The sequence below is a fragment of the Panthera tigris genome, chromosome C1, assembly GCF_018350195.1.
Source record: "Panthera tigris isolate Pti1 chromosome C1, P.tigris_Pti1_mat1.1, whole genome shotgun sequence".
Taxonomy (NCBI): Eukaryota; Metazoa; Chordata; class Mammalia; order Carnivora; family Felidae; genus Panthera; species Panthera tigris.
The window spans coordinates 208,275,258-208,288,138 of NC_056667.1; the positions used below are offsets into that span (position 1 = coordinate 208,275,258).

General features: G+C 41.2%; 1 protein-coding gene across 10 annotated transcripts in view; it reads right to left on the reverse strand.

Moving 5' to 3' along the window:
* The window catches only part of COL4A4 (collagen type IV alpha 4 chain), a 130,367-nt gene that overhangs the window by 78,312 nt on the left and 39,174 nt on the right, over positions 1-12,881 (reverse strand). For all 10 annotated transcript variants that reach the window (XM_042995498.1, XM_042995500.1, XM_042995501.1 and 7 more), the window contains 7 exons: positions 7,948-8,082; positions 7,118-7,162; positions 6,356-6,472; positions 5,363-5,431; positions 2,426-2,461; positions 522-584; positions 103-138 (listed from right to left, as the gene is read on the reverse strand). In XM_042995498.1, the coding sequence (XP_042851432.1) occupies positions 103-138; positions 522-584; positions 2,426-2,461; positions 5,363-5,431; positions 6,356-6,472; positions 7,118-7,162; positions 7,948-8,082 (501 nt within the window). The remainder of the gene's footprint in view (positions 1-102; positions 139-521; positions 585-2,425; positions 2,462-5,362; positions 5,432-6,355; positions 6,473-7,117; positions 7,163-7,947; positions 8,083-12,881) is intronic.

A 12,881-nucleotide genomic window follows, 5' to 3' on the forward strand; every position in this document is an offset into this window, starting at 1 on the left:
AGTCTAATAAGGGAAAGACATAATTCTGACAAATCTCGTGGTCACCAATCTCGTTATACACGGACAGTCTCCATTTGTAGCATCTTACTCATGACCACCCACCTTCAAGCCTGGTCTCCCAGGATGGCCCGGAGCACCCTAAATCAAGGGCAAAAAGGCACAAATCAAGTATCAGTCACAGAAATCACAATGGGTCCGCGCTGGGTTGTCTCAAGATCCTCTTTAGGAAACCCTGAACTTTAAAACATGCTGCTGGTCTCCCCCTCCTGGCTGTTTCCTCCCATGGCTTGTTTCCCTGGAGGACCCTTGCTTCAAGGCTTCAAGACAAACTCACACTTGGTGGGCGGGGCGGGGGGGGGGGCGTATGCAGATTCATCAAGTGGTAACTTCTCAAACAACCCACCTGTGCCTACCCACCCCGAGGTTTCAATTTGCTTTTTTTTTTTTTTTTTTGGCTTTTGCTTAATTTAAACATACAGGCTGGGTTTTCTAAGGGCTAGAATGAGCAGTGCTGTACTTACTGGTAACCCAGGCTCTCCTGGATGTCCCATTGGGCCCGCTGGTCCTCTTGCACCCCTAGATCCCTAAACACGAGAACAATCAGTGCATTAGTTACTCAAATTCAAAATCATGGGTCACAGCAAGAGCTGCGTGTAATCCAAGGTGGATTAAAAACCTCCAAAGAAATCACAGTCCCGGACACATCTGCCCTATAGCAGGAGCATCTTCACAGCAGCTGACATGCCATTAAAAGGGCGCAGAGTGGGGCACCTGGGGGGCTCAGTCGGTTAAGTGTCGGACTTTGGCTCAGGTCATGATCTCGTGGCTTGTGAGCTCGAGCCCCGCATCAGGCTCTGTGCTGACAGCTCGGAGCCTGGAGCCTGGAGCCTGCTTCGGATTCTGTGTCTCCCTCTCTCTCTGCCCCCTCCCCTGCTCACGCTCTGTCTCTATCTCTGTCTCTGTCTCTCTCTCTCTCTATCCCAAAAAGAAATAAACGTTAAAAAAAAAAAAGGGCACAGAGCTACATGACAGCAATAGTCTGGCAGGTGTGACCAACTCTTACATTTAGGATTAAATTAAGACCCAGAGATCAATCTACTTGTTTATAAATAAATCTTGCAATAGCAAAAGTAAAGAACAAAGAAAACTTATTACCAGCTACTCCTAAATTCTATATATGTTATAAAACTGATATATGTCAAGATGCTTTTTAAAACATTCATATTAGCTAATAACAATGAATATTACACTATGACTGTATTTATACTCTTTAATATATTTTTAAGACATACCCTATCAGATCAATGTGAATAGAAATGCCCCTGATTCAAGATTAGGGTGATTCAGTCACAATTTTCTGCACCATGTACGTGATAGCATAATTCCACACAAATTCACAAGGAAGGGTTACAGCTGTGCATTCCTAGAAGTGTGGGGAGAGGCTCTCTTCTCCCACCAACTCTGCCCATGTCAAATTATTTGCGAGCACGCAAGAAATCCCTGTCTCCAGGAGGATGAACTGGTATTTATGTTAACGGCAACATGAAGGTATCTCATTGATTACGTCGAACTGAGCCTGAAGGGTTATGAGGAAAGTAATGTGGGAAAGCAAGCCCGTCTACAGCCGAAAGTTGCCAAGCAAAATAAGAGGTTAATCCTTCAGAGGCATAATTGCTGTCAATCTTAATCTTGTGAACACTGATTGATTAACTGCAAAAAACCAATACAATCATTGATATACAACTTCAGGAAGATAGGGGCGCCTGGGTGGCTCGGTTAAGCGTCTGACTTCAGCTCAGGTCATGATCTCACAGTCCGTGAGTTCGAGCCCCGCGTCAGGCTCTGTGCTGACAGCTTGGAGCCTGGAGCCCGTTTCGGATCCTGTGTCTCCTTCTCTCTCTGCCCCTCCCCTGCTCATGCTCTGTCTCTCTCTGTCTCAAAAATAAATAAAAACATTTTGAAAAATTAAAAAAAAAAACAACTTCAGGAAGATAAAGATGGGGCAAAAAATTAAATGCAACACACAGTTACTAATTCAGCAGGCAGAATGGTATAAAGCAAAGTCGTTTCCACCAACACGTATTATTTGGGTAGTCTAGAGGGACATGTACCTTCCCAAATATTAAGTGAGTGTACGCCCGAGTAAGGCCAAATGACCACTAAAAAACAGAAGACGAAGGTAAGCAGCAGCTTGTGGAGACTCCAGGACCGTTAGTTCATGGGCCTGGGACCTGCATGGTCACACAGGGGCACATGCCTGATAGAACACTCCGCTGTCACCACCATGAAATTCTTAATAATTTTTGAACAGGGGATCTAAGCTCTCATTTTGCCCGGTGGGTTCTGCAAATTTTGCAACCGGTCCTGCTAGGATACAAACAGTGTGGGAAGCAATAGAAGCAAACGGCCTGCTGGGGAGACTTACCGGCAAGCCAGGAGGTCCTGGGTCCCCTCTGTCACCCTGCAATAGTAACGATGCATTGCTTTAGAAGAGAGGCACCATTTTCCCCAAACACATGTGATGCAAAGGGAGGAGAACACACAGGAATTATTTGGACTTTCTGTGCAGCCTGTTCAATTTTTCGGCGTTGACAAGACAACCGTGGAGGGCTCCACCCATGGAACTTTCTGTGTCCATTCCCAGGCCTGGAATCGTGCTTCGATTCAGCCAAAACCAGACAAAGACTGCTGGAGTCATGATGACACAGAGTCAAGATGAGATTTTCATCTTTCCATTTACAATCTTAACTCTCAACTCAATGGTCCCATTTCATCACAGTTTAACAGTCTCTGGTCTAACTGCCAGAACTTGCCTCTTATAATGGACACCCTGCTCCTTTTTATCACCCTATAGGGATGGAAAGGGAATTCATGTGGAAATTCTCTCACACCTGCCTCTTGGTGGATCAACAGCTTAGTGGCTCTGCCCTGAGACTACACACTTTAAAAATGCAAAGAGTATATTTTATTGAATATAGCTTTTTTAATGCAAAATATATTATAAAGTATACATAAGATAACAGTTAACATTTTGGCCAAATTTAAGGGTACAGTTCTGTGGCATTAAGTATATTCACACTGTTGTGTAATCGTCTCTAGAACTTTTCATCTTGCCCGATGGAAACTGTAGCCGTTCAATACATTCCCCTCCCCCGGCTCCTGGCAGGCACCATTCATTCTGCTCTTGGTCTCTGTGAATCTGACTACCCTAGGAACCTCACTATAAGTGGAACCATACATTGTTTGTCCTTTTATGACTGGCTTATTTCACTTAGCCTAATGACCTCAGGGTTCATTCCCCCTTGTAGCATGTGTCAGAATTCCTGTCCTTTTTAAGGCTGAATAATACTGCATTGTACGTAGAGATCACATTCCGTTTATCCATTCATCCAACGATGGGCCATTGGATTGCTTCCACCTTCTGGCTGTCATGAGTAATGCTGCTAGGGTGGGTGTACAAGCATCTGTCTGAGTCCCTGCTTTCATTTCGCTTGGATATATACCTGGAAATGCAATTGCTGGATCATAAGGTAATTCTACATTTCAATTTTTTGAGGAGCCCTCATACTATTTTCCAGAGCAGCTACACATTTTCCATTCCCACCAGCCATACAGAAGAGTTCCACTTCTCCCCATAATTGTCAACACTTAAGATTTTCTGGGTTTTTTTAATGTTTTATTTATTTTCAAGAGTGAGAGAAGGATGGGGTAAAGGGGAGGACAGAGGATCCAAAGCAGGCTCTGCATTGACAGCAGAGAGCCCGACGTGGGGCTTGAACTCATGAACCGTGAGCTCATGACCAAAGCCGAGGTTGGATGCTTCACCAACTGAGCCACCCAGGCACTTCAGGGTTTCTTTTTGTTTTTGTTCTTATTTTTTAAATAACCATCCAAATGGCTGTGAAGTGGCTATGGGCTCTTAAAAGTATTGTTTCAGGGCGCCTGGGTGGCTCAGTCGGTTAAGCATCCGAATTCGGCTTGGGTCATGACCTCATAGTTCGTGGGTTCCAGCCCCGCGTCGGGGTCTGTGCTGACAGCGCGGAGCCTGGAGCCTGCTCTGGATTCTGTGTCTCCCTCTGTCTCTCTCTGCCCTTCCCCTGCTCTCTCTCTCTGTTAATAAATAAACATTAACGTTTATAAGCATTAAAAATGTTTATAAATTTATAAACATTGCATTATAATGTTTATAAATTTATAAACATTAAAAATGTTTATAAATAAACATTAAAAATGTTTATAAATAAACATTAAAAAAAATTTTTTTAATTATTACAATAGATCATCAGTGCTGAGAAGACAGCAGGGCAGACAGTAATTTCATTTACCTTCACAAAGAAAAGGAAAATGAGGCTCAGAGAGTTTGAGGGGTTGCTCAAGATCACAGTGGTAGGAAAGGATCAGTTTATTCCTTCCTGGTGCCTAGAGTGACCCTCCTCTTGCTGCTAAGTTTCTTAACATATCATTTAAACTATAAACAAAAGCATAGTTGTTGCCGTGTATAGGCTCAGAGGCTACAAACGAATAATGTAACCTCACTAAAGGAATCAGCATTCAGGTGTTGCCCATCCTGGGTGGCATGAAACTCAGGGTCTGATAGAAGAAATTTAAGTTTTACCTAAATGTTGTAGAATATTCTTCAGAGAAATGACCATGTCTTGGAAATGAACTGTATTTTCCTTCTTGACTTGTATCTACTGATCTGCTTAACTCATGCATGGTACTCATATTAGAGATATAGATGGTCATTCAAGAGTTTATTTCTGAAAGTTTGTATATCATTGTGTATGGAAACACAAAAGCATTTAATTTACCAAGGATAGTGCTGTAAAGTTTCCATAATTTTCAAGTTCAAGAGCAGTGATTCCTTTCATACCAGATAGCAGGTATTAACATTACAATATTTTCACTACAAATAAATCAGTGCTTCTCAACTAGGGTGACCTTTCCTCCCAGGGCGCACTTGGTAATATCTGGAGGTATTATTTAGTTGGAGGGATGCTTCTGGCATCTAATGGGTAGTGGCCAGAGACGCCGTTCAGCATCTTAGAATGCACGCAGTCAACACCCACAGGGAATGGCTATGTGGCCCCAGATGCCAGCAGTGCTAAGATTGAGAAACCCGGAAATAAGTGTCTCTGCTGCACTTTGCAAGAACGATCGGGAGGTACTGGAATTTTATAGCCTGAGCAATTAAAGCTAAGTGTCTTCACACAAGAAGTATGATGCCATCTACAGAGTCAGGGTAATGATTAAAAACAGTGTGCTTGGGGACATTTCAAAAGAGATATGTCCGTGTGTTTCCTGGATGGGTTTACTTAGTGGAAAAATAATATTTTAAACTCACTATGATCATAAAACTTACCGGAATTCCTTTAATGGCACCTAAAATGAACACAGAATTTCCTTTTTCTCCATTTTCCCCAGGAAGGCCCTGAAAATAAAATATTCACTTAGGAGGGGGAAAAATCATATTACCGTTGTAGTATTTTCCTTTTTTATGAAATATTACTCACCAGTAAAATACCATTATGGTCATGTTTTACTAGAGGACATTTATTCATTATTGCTATCATCCTAAGGTTCTCATACATATTTATTCAAAATTCAGTTAAGATCTATTAAAGAATCTCCAAAGAGAGTATCTACTAATATATTTATATTATACATATATCTTATAAATATATAATATATATAGGCTATGTATTATATAATAATATACATAGCCATTTACTAATTATTCAGCGGGAAAATTTCATTTTCCCTCAGACATAATAATTCAAATATATACTTCTTACAAGTAAACAATTTTGCAATTGTCAGTTAATAATTTAGGCCCTAGGAATAGTTTCTTAACAACTGATTTTATCCATTTTAGTTGTCATATTCAAAATAGGGCCTCTGTAACTTGGTAAGATTAACTTTTAAAAACAGAACATCTTCCTTTTAGAAGGTTTCTGTAGGTCGCTGCAAGTTTATGTAGAGTATTTTTAAAAAGTGAATGAAAAAATTCAATGTATTCTCTTTTCCCAAAGTTTTCCTACTGAATATCTTAATATATCTTAATTTGGTAACCACATAAGAATCATATCATTTATCAAGCTCCTACGAAGGACGTGCAGATTTCAAAGTTAATCCCTCCTAGAAAAGTCCTGACCTCGCTTCCAGTGGGAGAAACTTCAGGCTTTTGCGGTAAGTTACAGCAACTGTCTTCCCTGAGCATCTGATTGGCCTATACAGACAGTCCCTGCTTCACACAGTTTCAACAGGCACGAATTTTAGCTCCACATCAAGCATGTGCCCACTGTAGAGCCCTTCACTTAAGATTCCCTTTAGGATGAGCTGTGGGAGGTCTTACTGGGGGGCCTCTTGGGCCAGGAACTCCTCTTTCTCCTGGGAGCCCTGGATCACCTCTCGAGCCATTGTACCCATGCATGCCAGGCTTGCCTCTGGGTCCAGGAGGCCCCGGGTGCCCCTGTAAAAAAACAAGATTGTAAGTGAAGTGTTTCTGCAAGAATACTGCAACACAAAGTTTACACAATGTGGGTACCCAAATTAAGGCATTTGTGACTCACGTGTTATTTAATTTGTAGAAACTTCCTTCCCACCCACAAGTACTGTGTAGCAGAGTAAAAATATACAGACACATTTTAATACAGCCCAGTTGAAATTAATTTAGTTTAGAATATTCTAAGAAATTTAGAAAATCACCTTCCTTAAAATCTTTACAAATACTCTCTAATGGATTATAAAGCTTCTGAAATAACTCTTCCTTCTTTCATTTCATTTCCATATTAGAAATGGGAGTTTTAAGCCCACTTCTACTGTCAAAACTAACCAGCAAGTAAAAACTTGCACTGTGAGTATACATTTATTTCCAGAATATGGCAGGTATATATAGCTTATATTGTGGAATGTTTTTCTCGAATCTGTTTGAAAACCTTACTTTCCAAGTAAAGTCTTTTAGTCCCAAAGTTATCACACAAAACTGGAATGCAAGCACCTTTCCTTGTACTATCAAAAGAAAATAAAGAAGAGTTTGCCATATAAATATATGTGATTTTAAGGGTTTTGATGAGCTCTTTTTTTAAAAAAATGAAGAAAATTTAGGGATACGTACAGGTATGCCATCCAAACCTGGAAATCCAGGAACACCAGTTGGACCCTAAAATCCCAGAAAACAAAACAAAGATATAAGAGGTATCAAAGCACTAGATTAACATATGGATTTACTTGAAAACATAAATAATGACATAATTTTTAAAAGACTCTTAGCAGTCATTGTCACTTATTTTTTTGCATTAATGAATTTAAATGCCAACAATTAAAAAACCAACCTTTTGTACTTTTCTTTTTGTACTTAGGAAGCCAACTTAGCACTATCAATTCAAAGAAAATGTTCAATACCCTATAAGCTGGAAATTCAACTTCCCGGAGTCTGTCTATTCTAGAGAAATAAACTATTAAATGCAAGTGTAGGCGATTTACAGGATTGTTTCTGCACACTAGCATGACACAAAGTTGGGACAGGACCTCAAATTTACATCAACCGGGAATGAACCATAGTTTTATCTATATTAAGACATACTGTGCAGTATTTTTAAGAAAATAAGTTTGATCTACACAAATTGATAAGGAATGACCTGTAAGCCATATGGCTGAGTACAAAAAGAAAAACTTAGCACAACAAATATGTCATTTACGTTTTTAAAAAGCCATGAAAGAATATAACCCTTCATTGGGTGCACTCGGGTATTTAAGTGCATAGAGAAGTCTAGAAAGGCATGCTCCTCTGGAAAGGAGTCAGGGAATGAGGGCTGATTATGGAAGAGGAGTTCAAACTTAATTTATTATAAGGTGCTAGTAGACAGTACTTGTGATTATAAAAAACCTGGCACAGTAGTGCCAGGAAGCGGTTAGTAAGAGTCCCTCACTTAAGAGAAGGCTTACCTTATCACCTTTGTCACCGGCTGCTCCAGGAGGGCCGCTGTCACCTCTCATCCCTTTCTCTCCTGGAATTCCAATGGGTCCTGGCAGTCCCAGGGGTCCAATAGGACCCTGTGGCCCTGGGAGTCCTGGTTGACCCTAAGAAGGAAGGTTTAAAAGGCAGAGGGATGGCTGATTTTTAAGTAGCATTTTCCAACACAAACGCATGTTCACGTGAGCTAACAGAAGACTGGAATATTAGAGTTTGAGCAAATTCTAACAATAAAAGCACAAATGATCAATTAATTACAAAAATAAGAAAGAGGAACATTGCCTTTTTCTATCTGAATTTAAGCCATACATTTTAATTATCCCATGTGTACACACACACACACACACACACAAACTAATCACAGTTCTTGTACTATTTTTATTCTGTCAGTGACAGTTATAAATCTTGAGCTTTTTAGCAAAGCAAGCAACTTGCAAAACAAAGCAAGAAAAGAAATCAAAGTCTCATTACCATTGTGTTAGTGGCACAAATTAAGAGTAGAGAAATCTGCCAGATCTTTTTAAAAATTTCATATGGTGAATGATTGTTCTGCCCCTTTAGTGAAAAACCTTTCTTCTTTTAGCCTCTCTTACCTAATATCTATTCTTAATTTGGAAGGAGGCTGTCCATGTCAACTTATATTTATGCAATCTGACTTTCCATGAATGAAAAGGTCGCCTCTTATTTTAGGTGAAGATGTTTCGTGAGCTCAGCTCTTCCCCCTGAACCCACAGTGGGAACATTTCCAGTACAAAGATGAGAAACCTTCTCCCTTGTTGCCTGTCCCCCATTGCATTTAGATGACCTGATGCACTGAATGGACATTGAGTCACCGCCCACTAGAAGCAGTTGTGAGGCTCACAGCTCTTTGATCTGGAGTAGGAAGACTGACCTTGGAGGACCGCATGCGCTGCCCCTCACCCCCATGATATTGCTCCCTTCTCTGTCCCAGGCCCCCTTGTCTCTCTCCATAGTCCCTACACCCATGGTTCTCCCTAGGACTGAAATTGTAAATATCATGGGTTCGAATAGCCCCACTTATATGTCTCAGCACAGACTTTTCTAACTTTAACTTCCAGATGGACGAGCATATCCAGATGCCTCCTTGACACCTTCTTGGATATAATGGTACCTCCGGCTTAAAAGAACAAAAAAATCTGAAATGGAATTCTTGCCTTTCCTCCAAAATGCAATTCTCTTTCAACCTTCCCCAACTACCTTATTAAATCCCAGCCAGAATCTTGGAGTCATCCTTGACAGTCTTCTTTCTGTCACACCTACACTGAATCTATGATTAACGGTTATCATTTCACTTCCAAAACAGATCTGGAACTCACTTCTTCACAGTCCCCCTGTCTGCCACCAGAGAGCTCCTAAATTGCTCTCTTGCTTCCTCTTCCCTTCCCCCATGCCTCTCTCCACAGCACAACCAGAGTGACATGGAAACAGAAATCAGACCATGGCGCGGCCCCACTTTTTAAAAACCTTCCTTGCCTTCCCACTGCCTGTAAAGTAAACCTTGAACTCCCTCCAGACTTTCTAGGGTATGGCCCTAATTACATGGCACCCCACACTCATGACTTCCCAGCCAGCCCTGCGGCTCTTCCTTGGCTTGGCTTTACCTCTGGACTGCTCCTTCTCTACATTTCCACAGGACTTGGATCTCCCCTAAACTACCACCTCCTTAGCAGTCTTCCTTGACCCTCTAGCCCTCCCCCCGACCTAGCCCAGTCGAGGAGGATCTCCAGTCCACTGCCGCCCTCATTAGCCTGTCCATTTCATTCTCGGCCTCTTAGCATTTCATATTTTTCAACCCTTTGCCCATCCATTTATTGTTCACCTTTCCAGTTAGACATTAACGCTATGAGGGCAGGGATATTTGCTCACCAGTTAAATCTCCCATCCACCATCTACCACAGCCTTTGGCTTAGGAAATCCCTTCACCAAGCTCCCAGCCTGACCACCCAGCCGCTTTGGACACATTCTACCTGGGCCCTGTACGGTTAGGAAAGTGACCTTTGGACTCTGAAAAAGGCAATTCTATCAACTACATCTTTATGACATATAAAATGATTTTCTATATGCAAACTTATTTACTTTTTATAAAATAGCCAATGTACAAGAACAGTGAGGCTATTTGAACTTAAGAATCTGAAATCAGAATTTCTAAGTGACACTTCTAGCCTCATCATTCAATCTCTGTCTATAATTTGATGTGGGCAGAGAATATCTTAGATTCATTTTTTTTTAAATTTTTATTATTGATTTTGAGAGAGAGAGAGAGAGTGCAAGCAGGGGAGGAACGGGGTGGGGGGAGAGAATCCCAAGCAGGCTCCTCACTGTCAGTGCAGAGCCCGACATGGGGCTTGAACTCATCGAACTCATGAACCATGAGATCATGACCTGAGCCAAAGTCAGACACTTAATCGACTGAGCCACCCAGGCACTGCATTTTTTTTTACTGGTGCAGAAAGGTGATTTTATTAAAGCACGGGGACAGAACCCGTGAGCAGGAAGAGCAGCCCATGTGTTTTTTTAAAAAACTGACTTTACAATCTGAAGACAATACCCTTACGTTAGGTAAAAAGAAGCTTTATAATGAGAAGTTTACAACAAGGTTTTCACTGATGCAAGATGATCTGCCTGTATAACACCACGCACTGTGGTGTCCAAGGTGTTCAGCCATGTTGTCTAATATTTTAGAGCCCATGCTGTATTTTATTAGTTTGAAAACACTCTCAGTATTCACTTGAAGTCAGGATTTTCACCTGCAATTTCTTGTGCTTCTTAAAATTTTTCCACAGATTTAAGGAAAATCATGTTGTAGCCCCTTGCCCCACCAAACATGCTCATGCATTCAATGAACAAGAAAGTCTTGATATGCAGAGAGAAAAGCTGAATGGATTTCAGGAGATATCTGCTCAGATCAGATCTCAAACCTCTGGGCAATTCTGAATTATTGCTGCTGAACTCCAAGTGTGAGTAGGGCCACATACAAGAATATAGGACTTCCCCTCGGATGTGTGGGGACCAGGAGAAAATATATTTTAGAGAGCCTCATCTATTTAAAAAGTGAGTCACCTGAAATCTGTGTCAGCACTATTCTGCTGACCCGGCGATCCCATGAACGGAATCCCACAAGCTGGCAAGGCTGGACCAGGGTCCAGCCATGTGGTCCCAGACCAGCCCATAAGCATGAACCCCTGAGCTCCTCATGAGGTAAGCCCCACAGGGGATAAAGGATCCAAGTGCACCCTGTTGGAACAACTTTCGAGGCCCAAGATGGAGCCGCTCCCCCTGCCCGGGTTCCACGTCAGCAAAAGGAAGCAGATAACTTTTGGGTCCCTGTAAATGCTCATGTGGACCAGACACCCACTACCTCCAGTCAGCCAATCCCCACACCCCAAGCCAACTCCAAGGTCTCTACTTATTTCCCTGCTTTCTATTCTTTTTCCATTGTTCTTCCTTTTCCTTATTCTTCATCCCATAAAAGCTTCCTGTCTTCTGCCCCATTTTGCAGTTCTCTGGATCCTTGGGAAGGAAGACTGCCCGCTTCATGAAGTGTTAAATAAAGTTTGTTTCTATCACCTAAACTGGCTTCTTTAATCATTTTTAACAACCTCAAAGGAAGAAACACACTGTGGGATCCAGCCAGTCCTGGTCTACACGTGGGGTACCACCTTGGACAATGCTGCTGGCCTTGGCCAGGCCCAGACACAGGACCGATGGGAGAGGTCTTGGAGGCAGGAGCCCCAGGTGCCCTGATCTAAAGACAATAATGCCAGAATATTCACAACAATATTATTTACAATAGTAAGAAAAACTGGAAGTCCTATAAAAATCCGCCCATCTGAGATCGATAGAATAGACTTTGGTACCTTCAAAAAAGGAACATTATGCAGCCTGTCTTGGCCTGGGTGCTTCAGAATCAAAGCATAGGGCAAGAAGTCAATGCAAACCGTTTGTTTGAGATTTGAAGGAGATAGGGTAAGGAAGCAGGGACGTGACACAGAGAAGGGAAGACGGGGAAACGGTGTGGAATCAAGCCAGTCATTGACACAGTTAGGGACCATCGGAACAAGTCCCAGGTGAAAACCATGCACCTGGGGCGCTTTCTGTTAGTTGTTATTTATTTATTTATTTATTTATTTATTTATTTATTTATAGTTTTTATTTATTTTTTAAGTTTTTACTTATTTATTTATTTAATTTATTTAAGAAAGCACCAGTCGGTGAGGGGCAGAGAGAAAAACCCGTGCAGAGCCCAATACAGGGCTCGACCTCACAAGCCCTGAGATCGTGATTACTCTCATTATACACAGTTCATTGTTCAAAGGGGGAAAAACAAGCTGTGTGTCATATGATCCCACCTGTAGAGAAACAAATGGGCATTTTCTTGAAATATATGTTTATAAAGGAACATTTCTTGAAGGATATACAAAGATAGCATTCTGTCATGTCTCAGCAGGGAAAATGCAAGCCAGGGCAATATGTTCTTTACCAACAGCGAATGTGACCTTTACAATAAAGATGAGTTACCATTTCTCTTTCATCATTAAGTCACGGACTCAACAAACATTATCAACAACCTTTACCATCTGCCTAACCTTAACAAATCAAAATCCTACTTCATTTGAACTTTCCCTTCTCTTCATGCTTTTTCATCATCATAACAACTATTTATTGAGTATCCGTAAAAATACTAATAAAGCTTAGGATTTTCAAGGAAGCTTGAATGTATAAATATGTGTTATTAAAAAGACAACAATAAAATATAAAATGTAATTATATAGGCACAAATCATTTGGGGGTATTTTGTGGACTTATCAATTTAAATATTACACAAATTGTAAACAACAATCTAAAAGATAAATAATGACTTCAGCTACCTGTTTCCCTTTCTTTC